At 35.3% G+C, this 25,557-nt stretch overlaps 1 protein-coding gene across 22 annotated transcripts in view; it reads right to left on the bottom strand.

Annotated features, from left to right (window-relative positions):
- Nucleotides 1-25,557, bottom strand: part of NRXN1 (neurexin 1) — a 1,113,724-nt gene that overhangs the window by 566,509 nt on the left and 521,658 nt on the right. For 16 of the 22 annotated variants that reach the window (XM_078056570.1, XM_078056572.1, XM_078056583.1 and 13 more), the window contains 2 exons: nucleotides 23,261-23,464; nucleotides 20,662-20,688 (listed from right to left, as the gene is read on the bottom strand). In XM_078056570.1, coding sequence (XP_077912696.1) covers nucleotides 20,662-20,688; nucleotides 23,261-23,464 — 231 coding nt within the window. The remainder of the gene's footprint in view (nucleotides 1-20,661; nucleotides 20,689-23,260; nucleotides 23,465-25,557) is intronic. The other 6 variants (XM_078056576.1, XM_078056587.1, XM_078056588.1 and 3 more) reach the window with 1 other exon arrangement.

Genomic DNA, 25,557 nt, shown 5'->3' with positions numbered 1-25,557 from the left:
TGTGTGATGGCTACTCTTGACTCTTACATCACGTACCTCCAATGCTCAACAAATTCTTAAGTTTATGGAATGTCGTACCTAAAAACTAAGTCTAGTGGAGTGGGTTTAGATAAAAGTATTGACTCGTAGGAAATGAAAAAAAAAAGGTCACAGCCAATTAAGGTCTAAGTGTTGGGTGGGAAGGAAGAAAGAAAAGTGAGATTGAACAGCACTGGAGGGCAGGAATTCCCAGCTGAGGACCAAAAGAAAAGAGGCAAGATACGTAACCACCTGGGAAAGGAGCTGCCAGTGAGTCAATGTAAATCCATACAAATGGATTACAAATGGATTTACATTGGCTTGGAACAGACAAATCATTTCAGAAAGTTGTTTTGTGGAAATTACTGAAATGACAAAGTTTGACAAACATCCCTGTTCCACGTAAAAACAAAGCAAGGGAAAAAAACTTTAATATGCCTGGAAATTTTTTAATTAAAAAAGTATTTCCACTAATCTGACACTATGATTCACAGAGAAAAAGTAATGAGACGTTTTTAAAGATACATTATTTGGGGATGGATTTTCCCCCTGTTTTCCAAGTACTGAAATGTGTTGGTATGCTAAAATAATGGAAGACGTGACATCATTGAGTTTCATGACTTTCAACAGATTCAGGATCAGGGTTGGGTTCATAATTTCTTCAACCAAATTCTACCAGCAAAACCAATCAATGTCCAAGACTCATAGGAGGACATAGAAAAGGCCAAGAAGGAGAAAGAGAAGAAAGGAAAGAAGAAAGAAAGGAAAGAAGAAAGGAAAGAAAGAAAGAAAGAAAGAAAGAAAGAAAGAAAGAAAGAGAGAAAGAAGAAAGAAAGAAAGAAAGAAAAAGAAAGAAAGAAAGAAGAAAGAAAGAAAGAAAGAAAGAACTAACAGAACCAAGTAGAAGAACCTCAGTAGTCCATCCAACAGCAGATCATTGTTTGCTTTTGGTATTGCTGGCTATCCTGATTTCTCTCTTAGGATATAACAGGAGCAAGCTCCGCTTTTCTTGGTTGGGGTTTCTCTGGGGCTTAAAACAAACCAGTGAGATAAGGTAAATTTTGCAGGAGGAACTGCTTCATGTCTTTAAAAGAAAGCATCATTAAGATGAGAAATAATCTTTTTGTTTCTTCAGAAAAGTTAAATTACACATCCGGATACATGAATAAAAACGAGTCTAGACAGAGCAGTTTTGAGAGATTGATCACTAAATAACTAGAGGAAGCCTCTTAGTTCAGCAACTGCAAAAAAAAAAAAAAAAAAAAAAAGGCAAAAAAAAAGCTTTGAGACCAAATGTTGAAAGCAAGTTCCACGATCAAAGGAACTCTTTCTAGTTTCAACAGTGAAGAAAGAAGCGCTTAATAACTCTGCAGAATCTTAGCATCCTACTGGCAGCAAGGGTCATTCTTAGTTTTGATCTTTGAAAAGAGAATATATCATGTTAAAGTTATTTTTATAGGGAAGACTTTTTCTCTTAGAAATACGTGCTTTTGAAGCAGCTTCACTCCCGTTCTCTTAATTTTAAAAGTGTTTTGTCAAGAAAAAGAAGCTTAGGGGTGATATCATCATTTTACCACATTCTGGGCTTGATCTTGCTCTCAAGGCGTAATGCTTAATCTATGAAACAACTATTTCCATAACAACAGCCCAAAATCCAATTAAAAATAACCCTTTGGTTCATAAAAATCTCTGTGGGCCAACTTGAAGCTCCTTTCTTGCATTATTAAAAATGTGAAGAGATTGATTTTGGAAGACAAGGTTTTAAAAAATGCACTTAATATTCTCAGTTCAAAACAGTATTGTTATTTGTGCAACTTGCAGTGTAATGGACAAGGAGTTAAGAATTGTGGTTGCTAGCCCTTGATTTGCTACTAAGAAAGAAGTTGGGCCGGTAAATGTTATTATGTGCCAGGCATTTTATCTGTTAACTTATTTCATCTTTACATTGTTAACATTTTGCAGATGTGGAACTGAAGGCCTAGGAAACTAAAACTTCTTGCCTCAAGGTCACACAGCTAAAATGTGATAGAAAAGTGTTCCATTCTAGGTTTAAAGGGCTCAAAGCCTGCATGCTTTCACCTGCATTAGCCTGCCTCCTAACTATATGACCTTTGGCTAGAAGCAAAACTTCTCAGTTGCCCTACATCTAAATGAAGGGGATGGGAAAGCTGCTCTTTGTTATGACTTCCCGCTTGCTCTACAGAATGATCACAATCTTACACACCCTCTGCATAAGTCATGGTAGATGGAAACCTCTAAAACGGCATACCATACCTCCAAACGTACTAAAGGCATGATATAGAAGAAGGGCCATCATTTTGGGACTGGGTCCACATAATTAGCAGGGTTTTTTTTTTAATGATTTTATTTATTTATTTGAGAGAGAGAGAGAGAGAGAGGGAGCAGAGGGAGCACGAGCAGAGGGAGAAGCAGACTCCCTGCCGAGCAGGGAGCCCGATGCGGGACTCGATCCCAGGACTCTGGGATCATGACCTGAGTTGAAGGTAGATACATAGTCGACTGAGCCACTCAGGCGCCCCCATAATCAGCAATTTGCTTTAAAACATACAGCTTTTGGTGGTGTCAACAAACCTACTTACGAAAGGGAGGATATGGTGTGGATGATATCTGTAATGCCTTAGAGATCTCACACTCTCACATTTAAAACCTATGGAATTGGTAAAGAAAGGTGGCTTCACTGTTTTAATTTTGAGTTTGAGAGTCCTTTGTCCTGTTGTAAAAATGTTAATGGCAAAATTATAGTCCCTACAGCCATGGATGACCTGAATTCCTTTTGAGATTTCCTCTTCTTTAGAGGATATCAAAATACTGGCAGTAACATCTTTCTCCCAGCATTAATGTGAATGTTATGGGCTGCATGTTCATTGGTTGAAGCCCTAATCCCTCATGTGATGGTGTTAAGAAGGAGGTGGGGCCTTTGAGAGGTGATGAGGTTTAGATGAAGTCATGAGGGTAGAGCCCAATGACAGGATGGGTTATCTGAGAAGAAGAGACATCAGAACTCTTTCTCTCCATCATGGAAGGACACAGAAAGAAGGTGGCAATCTGCAAGCAAGGAAGAAGGCTCTCACCGAGAACCAAACCTGTCAACAGTGACCTTGGACTCACAGTCCAGAACTATGAGAAATAAATGTTTGCCGTTCAAGTCACACAGTCCATGGCATTTGTTATAGGAGTCCAAGTAGACATAGTAAGCAATATTCTAAAGATTTTAAAGAAAGCCAATAGCATTGTTTCTATTTTAAAGATAATCATTCCTTATGTTTTGAAGGGAGTTAATATTTGTTTGTAATTTTCCACTTGATTCTCACTGTAACCTATTATTTAAGTCATAGAGATTTTTCCCCCCATATTTTAGTTAAGAAAGAGGATTTAGAAAGGTTGAGTGTATTATTATAAGACTCAGAATCAGTAAGGAGTGGAATTAAGACTGAGATCTTGAGGTCTTCCAAGCCCCTTCTAGTGTCCTTTCCACAGGCCCCAAAATGATCTGCAGACAGTAAAAGAAAGGTACAGTGTGGCTGAATGACAACAGCTAATATTTAACCAGACTGGATCACAAGTCAGCTCTATAGGATAATGCTGTGTTAAAGAATTTTAGAACTAGAAGGGATGTGGGAGGTAGAGCAGCCCACGGAGCCGTCTACAAACACCTTGAGGTCCGAAGCAATTAGATGATGTTCTGCTATTTAAATGAAGAGTCCAGTTCCCCAGACTAGCAGTCTAGTGAAATTTCTTTAAATTATTCTGCCATTATATTATGCTGAACTAGACTGAACTTCTTGAAGAACACCAAGATCTGACTCTATGATTTGGTCCATGACTGTGATTTGTTCTGCATCTAAAGTGAAAGTCAGGCAAGAATAAATACTGCTTCCTAACAGTATTTAACAGGGCTTAAGTTATGGTATAAGTGTTTGTTTTCTAGTTGGTGGTATCCACGAGGTTTTCTGGTGACTCTGTAGCTAACAGTTTTTAATTTACATTTATTTAAATAATTTAAAGTCATTCATTACAGATGGAAGTAGACACAAAAACATTTCAGTTTTCCTCAGTCTAGTTCAACTTGATTGTCCTTTTATAACCTACCCATGTAAGAAGTTCATCTGTCTTTACAATTTTACCCCTAAGAAGGGTTGAAGATAACCTCAACTTGAGGTGTAGGACAGAGAGGAAGGGGGTGTGTGTGGGAGTGAGGGGTGGAGTCAGTAGTCAGTCACACAGATCCTTCTTTGAAATCTACTACTACAGAGCCTTGATTGAACCACTAGGACTTGATAAAAGATGATAGCTGTTTTTGACCAGATTAGTAACCACATTTGCTAGTTACTTTTTACCTTCATTTTCACTATAGGAGGGGATGGTGGAGAAAATTGGATTTTTTCCCTAGGTCTTCTTTCAACAAATTATGTCACCTTAAGTAAGTCATTTATCTTTTCTGTTCCTCATATTTCATCTATAAAATGAGGATACTTGGTAGGAACATAACAAAAATACTCTCCTGTAAGCCAACTTAATAAACATTTTGTCATTCTTGGAAGGAAGAGAACAGCCTTGCACCATTTCCAACCTTGCGGCAACATGAAAGAGTACAATATTATAGTGAAGTTCTCTAAATTCATGAGATGTAATTATTATCATTGGCAATTTCATCATTTTTATTTTGACATGGATAGGCAGAAGACAGAGAGAACTTCACCGAGTTATTCTAGACCCAGAATTACTAAACTCAAATGAAACCAGTAGGACAATATTGATATATACTAACAAATGTGTTTATTAATTTATGTAGTCAAATTTTAAGGAGGAGAGCTGTTTTTGTCATCTTGGTATCACTCAGAATGTAGTACCAAATAATCAGGAAATGGTCAGTCAGGAGCAGGAAATGCACCATTATGTACTGGGATATGCCCCTGCTTAATGAAGGGCTTCACTCAGGAAACTAAATCACAGATCAGAGGGTTATGTGGCGAAATAGTGATCTTTAAGAAACCCTTTCTTTTAACTATAGTAATTTATTCTCTCCTCTGTTTAAAGAATCAGATCAGGACTGGGCAGTGTTGGAGACTCTGACCCAGTATCTCTCTAAGCTTGCCTTATTTCAGAACAAATATAGTTGTGCAATGTGAAAATCCAGAAGCTAAACTGGGGCAGTGATTTTATTATTATTATTTTTTTAAATCAGTGGAATTATTTTTTTTTCTACCTGTAATCTTGCATAAAGAACATAAAAATGATGTAAAATGGCAGTTGCCCTGCTACTTAAAAAGCAAGCTAACCTGGTCCCTGAGGTACCACCCAGAACACTTGGACTCTACAGAATCTTCTAGCTGGCTCATTTCTCCCTTTAGAAAAAGGATTTTCTTTATCAGAAAACACCAGAAAGGCTTTTAAAAACCATGTGCAAGTAACCCTTTGCTTTTAAAATCAGATTTGATTAAAAAAAAGTCATTTATGAATTAAAAAAAAAATCAACTATTCTTCCAGAACATCACTGATTATGTATATCAAGGTTCAGAGCTCTTCAAAGCTACTGTTGTTAGTCTATGTACAATATCCTCTTGCATGAGTTCTCAACACACCCTTAATTGCGAAGTCCAAATTTATAGGCTCTCTTCTGAAGATTTTGTAGGCCATTTCCTCCTAGGTCATGTGAGTTATGGAATAGGCTGCCTCTCCTTATTTCTAGCCATAAGGAAACCAAGATTTAGGATTTGTGCTTAATTTGATCAACTATATTATTTTCCTTCCTTTAACTTTTCTTTTCTTTCTTTCTTCTTTCTTTCTTTCTTTCTTTCTTTCTTTCTTTCTTTCTTTCTTTCTTTCTTTCTTTCTTTCTTTTTCTTTCTTTCTTTCTTTCTTCTTCTTTCTTTCTTTCTTCCTTTCTTTCTTTTCTCCCTTTGTTTCTTTTTTTGCATACTGGCTTTTCTCCACAATGAATTTTTTAAAATACTTTTGTTAATCACTTTAAATTCTATTTGGAAGTATTGCGGCATAAATCAGTAAGTTAATTTATTTAATGAAGAAAAGAATAGCTTCTAAGAGATGTATACATAATTAATCCAACTCTCCCTTGTTACAGATAGTTCCATGGGAGGTTAGTCTATATTTCCAACAAGATTAAATGAGCCTTCATTGACCAATATCAGGTTTGTTTGCAAGTGTACTTTAAATTAATTTTCATATTTGTGATGTATATTTTTTGAACCAAAATATACATAATAAAATGCACATAATACTAATTTTAGATCCTTTTTGGAAGATAGCCTTGTGTGAAAATGTTTTGTGAAACCACTTATACTAGTTTTTGAATGTGGGGGGAAAAATAGTAAAGAGCAATAGAGAAGAATGAACAAAGCTAAGGGATCTATGAAGCAATGTGATCAAAGATGTTTAGTAGACGAAAATGAAAGCTGTCTCCAGATGAATGGATGTGGCTGGAGAAAAGCAAACCCATACCAATTAAACTTTGATTTTTAAAGCACTTAGATGTATGGGCCACAAAGCTGAGATTCTTATATACCCTTTAGGTCATAATTTCTCTACTGGTATATTTTATTTAATTTATTTATTCTTTTAAGATTTTATTTATTTATTTGACAGAGAGAGACACAGCAAGAGAGGGAACACAAGCAGGGGGAGTGGGAGAGGGAGAAGCAGGCTTCCCGCCGAGCAGGGAGCCCGATGTGGGGCTCAATCCCAGGATCCTGGGATCACGACCTGAGCCGAAGGCAGACGCTTAACGACTGAGCCACCCAGGCATCCCTAAAGTAGTTACTTTAAAAAAATAATCCAACTTCTGCTTTTAAAAAAGAAAGAAGAAGAAGGAGGAGGAGGAGGAGGAGGAGGAGGAGAGGGAAGAGGAGAAGGAGGGGAGAAGGAATAACTCCTCATTAAATGTTGCTATGTTATCTTTCTCCATGCCTAGATATTGGGCTGGGAGCAAAATTCTTTTGTTTATATTTCTCACATGAACCAGTTAGGGAATTTAATTATAAATTAAAATTAGACACATGAAAATTGTACTTCCAAATTCTTCTTCTGCTATTCACTAACATTACTAGGGGAAAGACCGACAACATAATTTGCGAGCCCGGTACAAATTGAAAATGTGGGACTGCTGTTCAAAATGAATAATTTCTGGACAGTTATAGCTGACCTTGAATTCAAGCACAGGTCCTTCTAAGCATAGGGCCATGGGCGACTACGCAAATTGCATGCTGTTGAAGCCAGCCCTGATTAGGAGAATTAAGTCTTGTGCTTATTTATTTTTAAAGTTTCGTTTAGCTCTATATTCAGAAATGTGCAGACAAGGCTGGAAGCAAAACATTGCATTTATTCACTTAAGAGGTGCAGCTGGGTCACCTCCCCCATACTGTCTGCACTTAATGGTGAGGCCTCTGGGGTATCAGAGAAGATGTCTCAGAGCTGTCTTCCTGGCCAAGTCTGGTGCCCATCAGTCAGGACCTGGGCTTGGTGACAGACTAATAATTATCCTAACAATCATGAAGAGGAGCTCCTTGCCAAGCCATGTACTTGTCCCTCTTCTCTATCTCTCCTCAACATCTCCTCAATTTAGTTGAGGATACTTCCTTGACAACTATTCAGACTGTCTTTATGAAGAGAGCTACTTGCCTTTTCTGTACAAACAAGGTGCTGTGTATAGAGTCCTAAGGATAGACACATTTCTTTATACTAAAAATACTAGAAATACCCTTCCTTAATTAAAAAGTACTTGAGTAAATCACAGAATGTCAGACATGAAGCTTTCAGATGTTAGTTTTTCAAAAATGAATACGAACAACAGGAGAAAGGCATTTTATAAACTAATTTCTCTGGAGAAATAAAATAATAACATGCTAATTAATTACATTTTATTTGTTTTGGTTAGGTTGTTATTTAAATCTGCCCTTGTGTTTTTAAAAGTGCTAGAACCCTATATCTTGGTCTGGTGCATGTGTTCTGGACTCACAGGTTTGGTTTTTATCCTAGTTCCATAAGTTACTAGCTGTGTGAACTTGGGTAATCTATTTAAGTTCTCTGGGCCTCAGTATTTATATCTGTAAAAGAAGCTAGTAATAGGGATACTTCACAACACAAATAGATTTAATGCATTTGAATAATTTAAAGCAATGCCTAGTACACAGTAAGCCCTCAGTTATAGTAATAATATTATTTTCACTATTATATTATCACTATTATTATATTTTCCCTTCAGTGGGTTCAAATTTCAAAGAAAATATCACACATCTATGGCTCAGTGCCATGAACATAATAGCCATTCACTAATTATTTACTGAATGGGTCTATATGTTTAGAGTTTGTTGGTGTGTGTGTGTGTGTGTGTGTGTGTGTGTGTGTGTTAAAGGAAATATCTCCTGATATTGAATTAAGCCAAATAGTTAAAGAAAAAATAACTCCATTAACTTTTAATGCTTATATTCACTAAAAAGTATCAGGGAATAGAAAGCTTCATCCTTTTGTTTTCCTATTTGGCAGCACAGAATCTGGTAAGTCATACCGCTGGAGAGCTTGGGTGACTCAGTTATCTGGCTAATTATTTGGACAGCTTTTTTGCTCAGTTCCCTTGAAAATAAATTTAATATTGTGTAGAGCCTGTGAGAGCAAAATAGCCTAAGGCTAGCAGTCAATAATTTCCAAATGCAAAGAAAACAGTTGGTTTAAGAATTGAGGTATTCAAGAATTAATGAGTGATTATAAGAAAACATTGGCATTGTCTGCAAAAAGATCTGACCTTGGAGAGCTGTTGGAAACACCCTGCAGAGACTCCTCTGCCATTTTCCTAACAACCCTCTTCTATTATCTACAAAATAAACTTTAGTATATGTAGCTGCCTCACCTCCTGCTCCGTATCTGGCTTAATATCACAGCTCTAGGCAAATGAATCAACAAGGTTTAAATCATCTACTAAGAAACATTTAGCCTCTATAGCATTGACATTGATTGTACCCATTTATGACAGACCAGGATAAGTATCTCTGATGTAAATAATTTTCAATGTGAAAAACATACATTTTAAGAAATATAAATTGCCTTTTAAGAATATAATTATGTTTACAACACAGTAAAAACGAACACAGATTATATAAATATATTGTTCAAAGAATGTTTTAAAATAAGTCTTTAAATCTAATCTAGCTCGACTGGCAAGTTTAGGAAGAAGCGTAATAATATAAACTAATATACTGAAAGAAAAAATTTGGACTGTGACTTTATTTTAAGGAAAAAAGGTCATTTCCAAGAAATGCTTATCACATAATAGGATAGCTTGCAGGTATAATTAAGTACTAAATAGTTAATGTGCTTTTAAGTAAGCATTATAAATGGAAAATTTATTCAGTGTTGGTATAACATGAAAAGAAAGGATTATATTGATTTACAGTGACACTTATTTAACACATCTTATGCAATACTTACAAAATATCAAACTATCTGAATGAAAAAAATGAAAAAGCATACAGATATTGAGCATTCGGAAATTTACAAATATTTGGTAATTCACTAAAAAGCCATGGGATTAGAGTATGAAACACAGAGATTATTTAATTAAATATATCATTCTTTATCTGACTATTATAATAGTTATAGAATTTCTTTTTATAAGAAGGTCAAGAAGAATGCATATTTTTGCATAATACAAGCAAAGATGGCTTTACCTGTGTTTTATTTTCCATATCTTAATATAAGTGCACTGGAATATCTTTAAAGACTGAATTTATAAAATTTAGCTCTCCCTCACTATTTTTGGGATATTCCTGAACAAACTTTCTCCAAAAATAAAAAGCATAGTAGAAGAAATAAATAAATCTCAGTTCCTGGCTTTGTTGATTTATTTGTCCCCTTCCTTTCTTTTCCCTGGGAAGCCATTATGATGCTTGAAATCCTATTTTTCAGTATTTGTCTTAAATATTATGAAAGTATTTTTTTAATAAAACACATTCTAAGGAATATAAGAAATATTTTGTCTTTAGAAATGTTGAACTATAGCCATCTCATTTGTTTTGGTCTTTTTTTCTTTCCTCAAAGACTGCATCAAAGATAGCTATGGACAAGTAACACAGGAAAATTCATCCATCCATCATATAAAAATTGGAATAATAATATGTGTTTTTTCCCAAGCAATGATAGGATGACTTACAAATTTAATAATGCAATAACAGATAGTGTTAACCTGATTGTTTTCTTTTATTGTCATTAGCTTATTTATCAGGCTAATTTGTCATTAAGTGCTATGTATTTAGTTATTGAGTGCTAAGACTTTATTCAACCATTTATTTTAGTAATGGGAAAAATATTGAGATTGCTCCTTTATTTGAAGGTGTCTTTGGGTCAAAGTCTTCTGAAATGAATGGCCTGCCTTCCTGTCCTGGAAGTGTTCTGAAAAGGTGCTTGTCCAACGATAGCAACAGTTATTAGCAATTAAATCTTATGTCAAGTTAACTTGCTCAATCTGAGGAAATAGTGTTTGCAGGTTCCTTGGAGCTGGTCTTCCAACTGCTAGAAGTAATGTTATGTCTGCATGCTTGTTCCTGGTCAATCTTCCTATGATGAGATTACGTCAGTTAGGCTTTCACTTAGTGGATTACAGTCAATGATAAATTACAGCAATGCATCTGTAAGTATCTTTTCATTCATGGTTATTCCAATCTGCTTTGTTTCTCAAGATCTTGCTCACAGATGCTTCCAATCAGCTTTAATTGACTGCTCTGAGATCACTGATAAATCATAATAGAACTTACTTTTGTACATATATGTTTTCTCTCTATTTTATCTTTCTTCAACTGGCTCAATGACCTGGACCTGCTTTATATTACTTTGGCAGAAAGTCATTATCAGGTCCTACCTCCATTTTGGTCCACCTATTTCAATATTATTAGGTGAATATGTATGTATTCCAAGGGAATTTGCATAACTTATTAAATCATTTATTTTTTATTTTCTTTTACTGGACACCTTCATAATGCATGAAAAATCAGTAATAGCAATTTTAAGTCATGCCATTATAGTTTATTAGTTCTATAATATTTGGGTTTTAATTTCCTTTGTACCTATTGAAATGTAAAACGTTTCAGAATTCTTTGGATTTTTTAGTAGTACACATTTATTTATAGTCAAAATTTCTTGATTTCCAAAATGGGTTGATTTTTTTTTTCCATGTATCTGACAATTTAATGAGTGCCTATATTCACAGGCTGGCTATATATTTGTATGCAAATTTTAAAAGAGAATTGATCATTCTTACTCTAAATACTAAATTTCCAAGGCAATTTTAAGTATAATAATTATCTATAGAAAAAGGCAATTGACTTTGAAATTTAATTTATTTCAATGGTACTTTGCACTAAATATTTCAAGTCTTTATTTATACCGATGTCCTGGGAAGGGTGATAGGAGGATAAAGAATTCTCACAACTTTATGAGTGATGCATTCCAAGAACAAGTAACAACGAGCAAATAATCCAGTATTAACTGCAAATTAAAAAATGGTAATTTAAATACCTTTAGAATTTCTTACTTTATCTTTGGGGAAGCTGTTTTCATAATGCACTTCTTATCCATCTTGCTCTTTGCTTCCATTGGTAACAAGTGAGCGTTGAGCACACTGAACTTTTCAATTTTCAAATTCTTTGATGGCCCCATTCATTCTCCCCTACCCCGATTTCAAGAGCCTTCCCCAAAGGATGACAAAATACCTGGGCCATTGGAGCTACACTGTGTGTTGAACAGCCTTTCAGTTCTTGAGCCCCATTCTAATCTCCACAAAACCTGTAATGTTGTGACTGGAATGATTTCTTTGTCTGTAGCTACTCTTAGTGTGTTCTTATAATAAACCTTCATTAACTAATATAACCTGAATACATGTCTATTCCTTAAATAATAAAAAAATTAACAAACCCAGAGGTACAATATAAATTAACATAAAATATAATAGAAACAATATTACTATTCTAAAGTAATGATGGATAACAGTCTTCAGGGATTATTTTTAACGAATAGATAAGGATAGTGAGCAAAGTTAAACAAATTCTTTTCAAGCATTCAAAAGTGTATTTTCTTACTAAAATCAAAAAGACAAGAAATAACAAGTGTTGGTGAAGATATGGAGAAAAAGGAACACTTGTGTACTATTGGTGGGAATGTAAATATGTGCAGCCATTGTGGAAAACAGTATGGAGGTTCCTCAAATAATTAAAAATAGAATTACATATGATCCAATAATTCCACTATGGGTATTTACCCAAAGAAAAGAAAAATACTAACTTGAAAAGATATATGCACCCACATGTTCAATGCAGTATTATTTACAATAGCCAAGATATGGAAACAACCCAGTGTCCATTCATAGATGAATGGATAAACAAGATGTGGCGTGTGTGTATGTGTGTGAGTGCATGACGTGTATAGGAATATACATATAGGAATGTTATGCAGCAATAAAAAAGGATGAGATCATGCCATTTGTGACAACATGGATGGACCTAGACAGGGCATTATGCTAAGTGAAATAAGTCAGACAGAGAAAGACAAATACCATATGATCCCACTTATATATGGAATCTGAAACACACACACATACACACACACACACACACACACACAGACATGACTAAACAAGCAAAAAGCAGAATTAGACCTATAAATACAGAGAACAAACTGATGGTTGCCAGAGGAGAGGGGGTGAGGGGATGGGAAAGACGGTGAAGGGGACTGGGAGATACACTTTGGAATGAGTAAGTCATGGGAATAAAAGGCACAGCATAAGGAATATAGTCAATGATGTTGTAATAGCCTAGTATGGTGACAGATGGAAGCTATACTTGTAGTGAGCACAGCATAATGTATAAATTTGTTGAATCACTATGTTGTACATATGAAACTAATGTAACATTGTGTGTCAATTATCCTCAATTTAAAATTTTTTTTTGAATTTTTCATTTTTTTTCAATGTTTTAAAGTGCATTCTCTTAAGTGGATTAGAAGTACACTTCTATTATCTAGTAAAAGTTTCCAATGGCTTAACAAATTCTTTTTGTATATAGTGAAATAATTCAGTCTAAAGGTCATTTGAATAAACATAACTTCTGAGTCAGTGGGAACTAAATTCATGAGTTTTTGTTGTAATAAAGAGATTCTAAAATTCTAGGTTAATATCAAATTATTGAGTGTATAGACATCAATGTAAAATAACATTTTATGTTTTGATGAGTGTTTATATAGTATACCATAATCTTTAGGGAAACTAACTTACTAAATATGAACCTTAGCATTTCTTTGAAACTTAGGCTATGAAATCTTTTACATTTTTTTTTGCAATTTATCTCAATTTTTTTAAAAAATCAGCATTTTCAAATTATGCAAACATCTTCAAATAGCCAAGCTATTTTCTCAGAAAACACTGCCAATTCCATAAGATAGTAAAATATATATAAATAATTAATCAAATTAAAAAAAAAACACCTATTTTTCAAGGCTAAAACTTTTAAAAATCATCAAAGTTCTCCAAGAGCTAAAAAAAAAAATTCACATTCTACGTTTTAAACCATGGTGTGTAAGAATATGTATACTCCTATAAATGGAAGCCAAGGTGGAATGCTTATATTAATCAGATCTGACCCATAGTTAAGTAAACAAAGGCATCATTTTTAAATTATGCATCTATTTCAGCGGGTAGCAGATGCATAATTCCTTTCTAGTGACCGTATGAGGAATTGAAATCCATGATCATGATATTTGTTTTCAGACTCTCTGATAGATAAGCAATTGATAGGGTGTAAATTGTTAGTGGCTTTCTTTTGAGTAAAATTAGGAATACAAAACTTGTAGAAAGGTTGCTTTTTTAATTTAAATTCAATTTAATTAACATATACTGTATTATTAGTTTCAGAGATAGAATTAAGTGATTCATCAATTGCATACAACACCCAGTACTCATTACATCAAATGCCCTCCTTAATGCCCATCACCCAATTACCCTATCCTCCCACTCCCTTCACTCCAGCCAACCCTCAGTTTGTTTCCTAGAGTTAAGAGTCTCTTATGGTTAGTCTCCCTGTTTTCGTCCTATGTTATTTTTCCTTTCCTTCCCCTAAAACTTGTAGAAAATTTTCTAATTTGTATTTCTCTATACTACTAAAATGAGTGCCATGGCATGGTGCTTTTGATCATCATTGAATATTAAGGCTGTCCTAAAAATTGTAGACTGTTTTAAATAGAAGTTATTGAGTTTTTTTTAGTCTTTTTTTATTTTTTTAGTAGTTAACTTTCTATGAACCTGAATCAGGGTGTACAAGTAAAAGACAAAATGCTCCAAATACAGAAAATTATTATTGTTTTCTTTAAAACAAATGAAATTTGAATCATGCATCTCACAATGAAATAAACTAAAAGCAAAAAAAAAAAAATCTTATTAATGGCAAGAAATACCTGATTCATATTTCTATCTTTGATTTTTCTGGATCAATGATAAATGTTGAGATGCTACATCCCTACCAAAAGAAATACATAAATAAACACATGGAAAAGAAAAAAGAAACTCAAAACTATGAAGGGAGTGATGGATATTTAGAAACCAGCTCTTTCTAATAACACAACAAACAAAAACATCTCACCAACAGGCTGTTGTCCCTTATGTTCAGTGAAACTTGGTTGTATAAAAAAAAAATCCTTTTCACAGAAACCAAGGGAATATCAAATCAGAATGGTTCTTCTGAAACTTTCTAGGCCTTTCTGACAATATCTACCCAGGCCGTTGTTAAAATGCTAAGTTTCAACAATGAAAGAGAATTTGATGAATTCAGTCCCCCCTAATCTGGAATTTTGCCTCACTTTGAGCACAGCCTTTTGCAATAGCAATAAGAAAATGCTTCAATCAATCAATTAATAATTGAGCCTGATTTCAAGAGGAACCTGCACAAAAGAACGGTCTTTTAAAACACTGCAGCATTCTGTATTTGTATATAAACAATGAACAGATTGATTGTTCATGAAAATGGACCCAAGTCTTCTACTTCTCAGGCCCTCCCACTAAGATTTGCCCAATGTAGCCATTTAAATGTGCAGGGAAAAACTGTACTCTTCTTTATAATGCTCATAAATTTAAAATGTGGATAATCCAAATGGGCATTCCTTAAATTTCATTTCAATTTTGATATTTTTCTAAAGACTCATTGTCATGTGCTAATTCCCTTTGTTTTAGCTATTTGGGTTGTTTTTTTTTTTGTAATCAGAAATCTATGGTCTCAGTATTTTATTTCCCTTAGATTTTTGCTAAAAATAATCATATATTAACTGTCTTTTATTCTCCTTTCCTTAAATCTACTTTCAGCTTAAAAAAAAAACAAAACCCAAACCAAAAATGACAGTAACCAGTAACTAAAAGAACAAACAAAACTCCTATGTTCTGTATTTGTAAAGTCATCTTCCTTTATTGCTTGAGCAGCCGCTGTCCCAAGCAGATGAAGAGCACCAGTCATGAGATGGAATGACACAACTCCACAAATCGGGCGACTGTTGCATAGGGCAGGAGCTAGAAGATTCCCTTTCGCAGCTGTCTGCTCTTTAGGCACCAGGCAGTGGCTCTGAACTGAACATTTGCTTCATGTTAACAAGAGCCAGGCCCCAGAAATTTCCTCCTGTCTTTTTAAGGAGCCTGCCAAATGGCAGTGATCAAAGCAATCTAATATGGCTTAAGTGCCACTGTTTGACATTTTGCATTCTTTTATTGCTTTCCATTTTTACTACATAAAAAAAAAAAATGGGTGATAACTAATATCCAGTTGATCTTTTCATTCTGGTAATAAAATGATAATACAAAGATCTTATTATCCACTCCAGATATCCATCACAGCACGTTTTCCAATAACATACTCCTCAGAGTGTTTCTTCACTCTGTCCAAGTGCAAAGTGAGATTAGGTACTCGGCCTCACATTCTCTTTCTCTCTGATACTTTAGACACTGAACTGCAAATAAAAGGAGCTGAACTTCAACCCTTGACATTCTGTCCACGTTAATGTGATCTGCAATTTTGTTGTCTTTGCACTACAGAAACCATTTTCTATGAGAAGCCAAAAATAGTTGGAGGGTCTACCTACTAAAATATTTTGTCAACCCAGAGAATTTTTATTCTTGTAAGAAAACAAGAGGAAACAGAACAGGAGGAAACAATATTGGAAGTGGAGAGGAAGAACATATCTTGGTAGGAAGAAAGATCAGGTGGACAGGAGAAGAGACACATATACAAGGCATAAAGAATCCAAAATAATGCCAACAAGCAAAACAAACATCAGAGATCATGAGTTTATATTAAAATCAATTTTTATGTGGATGCAGAGGTGGCCCCAAGCCTTCCTGTGAGCAAGAAGGACATTCTGTAATTATGTCATTGATTTGAAAAGATAAAAACAAACAAACAAAGCAACCAACAAAACCAATAAATAAAAGAAAGCAAAGAAAGAAATACTAACAAAAACGTAAGCATGAAAGTCTCCCTGCATCCTAACATATTTAGTTATTTACAGGACAATTAGGACTCATCTATAGTTGATAGGAACACATTTTGTTTTCAAATGCCCAATGTATTTAAACTGTTAAGGATTATAGCACTAACAAATTTCAAGGTTACAAGAAGAGAGAAAGAATAAAATTTGGGATCATTTAAAGATGCAATATATCACTACAAATCCAAGTCTTCAGAAAAAAATTATAGAGAAATACATAGCCTAATGAGTTTGGGAGTATTGTAGGGAACTACTGGATACCAAATTTAAGATTAAGACTGTCTCGGTAACAACTCTACCTCAGAGTTAACCAAGATACTAGGCTATGTACTTTGGCAGACAAAGAGAATACACAGTAAGAATGCTGGCCAGGACAGATCCAACTAATAATGAATTTGAGATAATTTCGTAAGGATTAGAAAATTTCCTTTGCAATCTTTATAGTTTTTAAAAGATGTATTAAGTCCACTAATATGAACCTAGGGAAGAGACTGTCAGACACGCCTTTTCATGCAAATAATTCATGTGTCAGTCAGGAAAGTACTACTCAATCTGATTTGGATTTTCTCGGTAATAACTTGTTAATGATTAGTTAGTAATTTCTACAATAATTATTTTTTTGTAAAATAGTCTACAACTTGTCTTTTTTTCATTAATTCAAATATTTTTTCTCTTTATGTTAGAAGAATGTGACTTTAGAGTCCTTTCTCATCTACCTTTATGAAATACTGTCCAGAGAAGAAATGATATGCTCTAAAAGATGGTAGTTCTTTAAGCAACTTCCATACACAATTATTTTATGATGGCAGACTGTTTCTCTCAATATTGGAATATCGATTGAGAAGGCACAAGGAGTCTGACTAGTCCTTTATTTCTATCGTGGATAGAGGAGAGTGGAGAGTGTGAGATAACACACTTCCATGCTCACCTTCCAGGCCATGAATCTGCACAAACTGACCTTAATTTAATTCCAAGTTGCAGATAACAAACATATTTTAGCAATGATACAAGCTAATAGATGTCAGAGAGCTGGGATTGGTCTGACACTGTGTGCAGAGACATCCCATTTGTAATTTGAAAGATCAAAGCATACATTTTGACACTGAGATAACCACTATTCACAGAGAAGGTTCTTTTTTAAAAAGTACCCTCTTCACACATGAAAATAACCTTTTGATTTTTAAATGAAAACAGGCTCTCTTTCCACTTAAAGATTCTTGACAGCTTTTACTATGAGGGGGAAAAATGGTGGCAAGAAAGAATCTGCCAGAGATGCTCTCTGGAATTCAAATCTTCCCTTTCTCCAAGGAACCCAAACAAAAGGCTGTCCTCCCTTGAAGACTCTATTGCTGCATCTAAACTACTCAAACAGAAATGGCTGACAAAGGAACACACCTGCCATCTCTGATGGTCCCACACATCTGAATACATGAAGCTAGATCATCTTCCCTCTTCACCCACTACCTATTCTTCAAGGGCAAAGATTGGATAGTCTGATAACATATATATTTTCTTTTCCTTATCAAGTAACATCTGCTCTACACTGAGGGCGGGGGATGAAGAAGGATGGAGCCACCAAAGGAAACAGCAGAGCAATTCTGAGTAAGTTTGAGAAGTTTGAAAATGTTTCCATCCAACCTTAATAATTTAGAGTTTAATATTAATTCTCAACCTAAGATAATCTTTTACATTATAGTTTGAATATTTGCTGTGGAAATTTTCTAAAAGATATCACTTGAGGTATCTTTGATATCTTAGGTATGATATAATTTTTAGAGATGGTGGTAGATGCTGGATGGCTGTGATTTAATAAATGTACATTCATCTCGGTTTCAGACGAACTTAAAGTCCACAGGGGATGAATGTAATAAATCAGTCACTCAAACTACAATTTATACTGAGATACAGATATTTCAATTTATATTTTTATGGGGTAGGAAATGCACTCCAGGTGGAAATCTCTGCTTATTTAATTACTGTGAGTTATATTTGCATTATTTGATATGTAAATTCCTCTCTCTCCTAACTTTGAGTAATAACATGAATTCTTGATGGAACTTGGGGTTCTTGCCACATCTGCCCACTATTCCCCAAATAAAGGCAAAAGAAAATGAAAGCGTTACCTGCGCATCGAATGTTCTTTCCAGTGACTGCTGTCAAGTTAAGGCATTTGCAGTCCTGTCCGAGGTGTGCACTGAAAGCTCACAATCATTCATTTAATTCAAGTAATTTACATGTAACGCATACTCCTTAAAAAGGGAAAAATTTCACTAACCAGCAAAAACCTTTGTCCTCAAAGGTATTATTCTGTGGAATATCCAGAGAAAAAAAGACTGTGCTTAATATTAGAATCTCATAATATAAGCCAACTGAAGAGAAGTGTCTAACAAAGGTAATTAGACTATAAATATATATTTCATTGGTATAGCTAGAAAACACAGCATCACACTTCATTTAGTTAATTCCCATTGTAGAATTCCAAATACTAGAGTTTATATAGTTACATTTTGTAAATTTAAAAACTCATGCTTTATTGTATGCTTAATATAAATAAACAAGAGTACATAAAACAGGAGTCTAGAAAGGAGGATTTTCCTCCGACTATTTTCTAAGACTCAGGATGTATCAAGAACATCTATAACTGCATTAAGGCACAAATCTAGCTTCGGGAAAGTATCTCGTGACTGCCGCTTTGCCCACATCAGTGCCTCAGAGCTGAAAGCAAACCGGACCGTGGTGTGAGACTCGCAAACACTGTGCTCCTTCTCAGGAAGTGTGGGATGGGGTTTGATAGGAGATGATGTAAACTTGAAAAATTCCACTTGTGTGAGAGCTTTAAGAGATTATTTCAGGAACTGTTCTGTTCAAGCTGATGTTTAATGCCTTGTATGATAGTTTATCAATTTAATTTTTCATAAGTCATGATTCAGTTACCTTCTTATTGCTATGATTGGAAAGATTCACATTTATGTTACTTTAAAATGAATATTAAAATATTCGAAGACAAATCTGAGTTATAAGACGCATGGTGTTTAAAGTAGTATGTATTTCATTAGTAAAACTTCTTGTTTTGTACGTTTAAGACCACCATTTCGTTCCTCAGAGGATGACATAGCTATTTGCAAACACAGCCAATGGTTTTGGGAGTAGACTTCATCAACTCACATTCAGCATTTTCCAAGGATATAGAAAATGTTTGTTCTCATTGACTATAACAATGAGAGATTAGAATCTTGTTAGAACCATTTTATTTACATAGCTAACAACTTTGGTATCATTGGAGGAGATTCCTTAATGTGGTCAGCAAAACTGGAAAGGAAAAAACCTGAACATTTACGTAAAGAAATAAAATAAACTTATTCTTAAGGTAATGCTACAACTCAAAATAAAATCACAGTCCTTATATCCTTTCAGGTTCTCTAGTCCATAGTCAAATAAAACTCAGTCCATGCATCTTTTCTGATTCATCATTTGGCATGCATATCACAGATTTGAAGGGTTTTGATTATTTTTGCAGATATGTGATGAGGATGTAAAAATTCATCATGTAAATACTCTTAATGAACAAGAAAAAACTCTTAGACAAGTAATTTTCTTTACAAGTATACATATAACATTGAAAAACACATTTTTCTAAGTAAAATTTTGGTTGAATTTAGAAGAGTTTAGCAGTAGCTCTCAAAATAAAAGGAATTCAATTTTTTTCTATATTTTGAGTCAAGAGATAAAAACAGAAAGTGAAGGAAATAGACCCACAGTATTGTTTTCCTAATTTGGTGATGACGAGAGCTACTGGAGTCCAAGATCAGGCAAAATACAAATGCTACTTGCCTTATTCAGAGGTCTATAGAGGTGTGTGCACCCTCTGCTCTCAAATATTTGTCACCTCTTTTCCCACTTAGATGTAGGAACTACAGCAGGAAAGTCTTCAGCTGGACAGATTTCAAAATGAATTTTTACAACCCAGATGATGGACTGGTATACTTCAGAAGTGAACTCATGAGTTTGATAAACGTCTTTCTCTTGCTCTCATTTTTTTTTTTCTGTACTAGCTTACATCATAATGGAGGAATAACATTTTAAAAATTTTGAATAGGCACTTACTGGAATTACAGTTAATCCTGATACAATCTAGATGGGGAAGAATAGATGAAAAATGAAAATTTATCCTTCAAGGTAATAGCTGCAGACATCCAATAAAATCACAGTCCACCCTTCCGGGGACAGACACATGCAAATATGGCCAGTCCATATCATGTATTCTTTACATACTTCTAGAACCCAGATTCATTGTTATAAAACTTCACATTGGAAACAACGATAGAAGGTTTTGTTTTGTTTTGTTTTGTTTTGTTTTAAATGGCCAATTCAAACAAAGCTACATGGTGACAAATCTAAGTGAAAGAAAGAGTTGTTAACTGTCAAAGATGTTTGGCTTAGAGAGGCTGCGACTTTCTCCCCATCTGTGAAAGAACATTATCATTGTTTTCAGCGTAATTAAAAAGTGCTCCGTCACAATGGGGTATAGTGCAAGCCCAGCTAGGCTCAGACATCTTGGACCTTCAGAGTCTAATATCCCACAAAGGCCAACAGAACTCTTGAGAATTGTGGTGGTCAAATGGAGAGCAAGTCGAAGTTATTCTAATCTCACCCTATTGTATTTTTTATTTTTGTTATTATTATCATTGGCTTAGGCAAAAAAGGTAACAGCCAGATACTGGCTGGATTCCATGCCTTGTATTAATTGGAGGAAGTAAGAAACAACTGTATTTTCCTTTAGAAGCCTCGAGTGGCTAAGGAGCAATGTCATTCTTCAGAGCACATGAGCCTACGCCTCTCTTAGGAGTGAACAATGTTATCTCTATGTACTAAGTGTCATGGTTAACACTGGTATTGATCTTCCTTTTCTTACACTTCCTTCTTCTATAAACACAGATTCTCTAAGAACAGAATGTCTGATCTGAATAACACAGACTGTGATTATAAGGGTTGTCTTTAAAGGACTGTGTGGGATGTTTTATGTTTATTTTATGTATAGATACATATTTGTTGGTTTTCGTTGCTGTATTTAATTAATGCCTTTGGGGAACATGAAAAATAGAAACCTAGATTCTGTTTCCATATAGCTGAGTTTGTCATGTGTCGTCAACCGCATCAGAAAAGTGGTTGCAAACAGCCAAGGACCAGCACCTACACAACTCTTTCCACAGAATGCTTTGCTGTTGGAAAATTCCCATGAGTGTTTCCACTTCGGCTAGCAGCCCCTTTACTGCGAGTAGGCAATTTCCTTTGAATTGTTGTAGTAACCTATCCTTGTCACTAGAGGGAACTCTAACAGAACAGTAAATGACAGTGCAGTGCGTTCTTTAGTGATCTTTTAAAAACCACCCTTATTATTTAGCTTTATTTAACTAATATTTATTGAATGTAATTGTATGCAATAAGCTTTCACTGCAATAATTTTATATTTTATGAGCTACCATTCTGCCCAGCACAATTTGAAAATGTAGGTAGAGTTTCCACAAATGCCTCACCTCATCACATTTTGCTACTCTTCGTGTCAATCTGTGTTTCAAATTTATTGTTCTTTCTCCATTAATTTATTTTTGTGTGTGTTTAGCATTTCCAGGAAATACAGTAAAACCTCATTAATTTGTACTCCTCTTGGAGCTAATGATAATAATGAAACTTCTTGGGCAGAATATTTATAATTCTTTACCAAAAGAGATTGCCTGAGAAAAATTAAACAAAACAAGTTGTAGAAGATCAGCTTCAGGAAGAAAACCGAATGCCAGGACTTCCCTGTACACTGATGGCACGACTTGCATGACACAACACCCTAATGACTGATAATTCTTATCCACCCATTAAAATCAGCCTCGTAAGACCTTCCCTTAAGAAGCCTGCCTAGCTATCAATTTGTGTTTTGGAATGTAATCGAAAACAAAACTGTGTATTTTTTTAAGTCTACAATTCCGACTCTTAATTCGGCCTAGCCTTCCCCCATATTTCATACAGCTTTGTGAGGTTTTACTGTAGTGACTCTCCCCTAACGCTATGATGAAGCAGGAAAGCATTATTTCTCTGTAGAAGAGTCTGTGTTTCCGTGTTCTCATGGCTGTTTGCTACGGGCCGCAGTCTTTGGGCATTGAAGGGTTGTGGATTGCTGTTTGGTAGCAAGGTATCACCACACAGTATTTCCAAACAGAAAAGATGGGGTACCACAAAGGTGACTAGTCAAAGGAGAAGCCCAGGGAGTAGAGTAAAAGCAACTATTGATCTACATCACGGAGTAGAAATTTGATATTTTGTGCAGATGTTATCTAAAGTAAAAGCAGATGGATTTTTATTCATCTGAAAGGGTATCACCTATAGCAAATCAGAGTATCAGTAAACATAACAGTGGAAATTATTTGAGGCCTCTTCAAGCTTAACAATTTATACTTTCAATTGACCTCATTGATACATACGGCTTCCCCTTTAAGAATCCTCAGTGGTAGAAATCACAAAATGGTAAATTATGTTAAACAAAATGAAACAATCAAAAGATGCCCCCAAAACCTAAATTAATTTAAATGATGAAAATGAGACCATTAAGTGTTTTAACTTTCCATGGCAAAACAGGCTACTCAGTAAATGTTTGCAGGCAAAACTGAACAAAAAGTGAAAAGTATTAGTTTCATGGGGGAAGGCGAGTTGTTACCTAGATTGACCGTCAGTTTCACACGCCCCGCATCCAGCTCCAGGCGGAGGGTGTCTGCCGAGTCTCTAGAGGTGGTTGCCATGAGGATGCCATACGCACGCTGGGATCGGAACCGTAAGGACACGTCCTCGGCCTCTGTGTGCATCACCACTGGGAGCTGGATTTTCATAAACATACTCCCATCATAGCTCAGAACCGTTGCCTCTACGGATGGGAAATGGATATAAAAGTTCTTGGTCAGTTTGGTACCTTTATACTTTGAAAGGGAAAAGCACGACCCGTTAATGGCTTCCAGATAGAACACAATACTACAAACCCAACTCATCTTCCTTAGAAATGAGCGATTTTTTTTTTTTTTAAACCAAGAAGAGAAGTGACAGTGAAGAGGACTTCCGTGAAGTCTCTACTCAAGTACAGGCACGAGAGGGCGCTACTCCCCTTTTGGATCGCATAGCATTTCTATATAGCATTCATCGTGTTGGTTCATCGATGTTGATGTATGTGTCTCCCTTCTCAAAGGCAGAGATCACATTCTTTTGTCTGCAGCCATAGCATGAGCCTGGGACGAATCACTAGCAATTACTTAATGTATGTTTCTATATGGCTAGGCCACTGACTAGCCCTGTGAAATCTGCCTTAGCTCCAAATCTTCCATCAACAAAATGAGGAGGTGCTAGCAGAGGATCTCTCAGGCCTTCGCTTACCCTAACAGTCCATGACTCTAAGAGAAGTTACTATCATTATCTTCTTTCATAATATCTGCCTTCATAAGATTAAAAAAAAAAAAAAAAAAGGAAAAGAAATGACTTAAATGTAGGAATAAGGTCAACATTTTACCAAAGGTGATGTTCAAAAAGAGAAGAAAAAATAGTAGGTCCAATCAACAGGTGATGCTTCTTCTGAGTCACTTTGTTTAACAAGGTAATTGATTTTTACAAAGACACAAACTGAAACTTCATTTTAAGCTTTATTTACAGGTAAGGAGTAACTGAAATCATCTCCTATAAGCACTACCCTGGTGTTCTGAAAATGTGAAGCTATGACCAAAAAGTCAATAACTATGTACCTTGGTAATATTGGATAAACATGGGGGTGGGTCTGCAGGGCTTGTGTGGGTGTGTGGTACTAAACCAAAGGGGACTGCTTTAAGAGAGAAGTTGCTTAATACTGTATTAAACACACAAAGAAGAGGACAGCAGAAACTGTTGATCACAGACTGCCTGCTTTAAGAAATAGAACCCTTTAATGTTAAACACCATATGGTGGTGGAACGTTGCAAAACAAGTATGAGTAATTCTGCTTTCTCATTGTTTCTAACAACTCAGAATACCATTTAATAAAAGAAAAACTACCTGGAATTAAAAGAAACTAGGAAATTCTCATTATCTTGCCTACTTACATGGCACAACAATTAGCTTTACTAATTGCAACTGTGATACAGTTGCTTATTATTAGGACTATATTCTGGAGTTGTGGTTTTGCAAGTTTGTCTTTCAAAAAGTCAGGAAAGTCTAATATTGCTTCTGACAGACTTTAATCATTAGTTGTTGTCATCATGGGACTGAATGCACATCCGGAACAATGAAGAATGGAAGGTTGCTTCCAGGTCTCCCTTCTTGGTGCTCTTCTCTTCCACCTACCCCTTGACTTAAGGGATCTTGGTCAAATCCCCCGAATACTTACTAACAGCCTGACTTCTCTCCTGAGCTCCTTCCTCCATTGCCCAATTAACATTTCCAATTTGAATACTATAGGCACCCTCCAAATGAACCAACTCAGCATGCTCCTTCACCGATGTTCTCTATGCTAGTAAATGGCATAATCCCATTGTTCAGAACTTAGCTTTTCTGATTTTTCTCTTAAACTCTCCACAATGCCCAATCTACGTGCAAGTCTACAAGTCTTGTAGGCTCTAATTCCAATCCATTTCCTGAATTTATCACATCTTACCCTTATCACTGAAGTATCTCTGACTCTGCTCTAATCTCCCACCTAGACCACTATCATAGCTCCCTCAGTGGTTTCCCCATTTCTACTCTTTCTTCCTATACACAGCAGCCAAGCTAAACTTTTAAAGAAGTAAATCAGATTATATTCCTACATTGCTTAAATTCTCTCTCCCCACCTCCCACCAATAGTTTTCCACTGCAGTTAGAATAAAAGCTGTACTCCTTTTCTACCTATAAGGTTCTCTGGGATCTGGCCCCAGCCCTTCTTTTTTTTTTTTTTTTTTTTAAAGATTTTATTTATTTATTTGAGAGAGAGAGAATGAGAGAGAGCGAGCACATGAGAGGGGG

The sequence above is a fragment of the Halichoerus grypus genome, chromosome 10 (assembly GCF_964656455.1).
Source record: "Halichoerus grypus chromosome 10, mHalGry1.hap1.1, whole genome shotgun sequence".
Taxonomy (NCBI): domain Eukaryota; kingdom Metazoa; phylum Chordata; class Mammalia; order Carnivora; family Phocidae; genus Halichoerus; species Halichoerus grypus.
The sequence above is the reverse complement of the archived record's forward strand: the minus strand, read 5'-3'. Positions and strand labels throughout refer to the sequence as shown.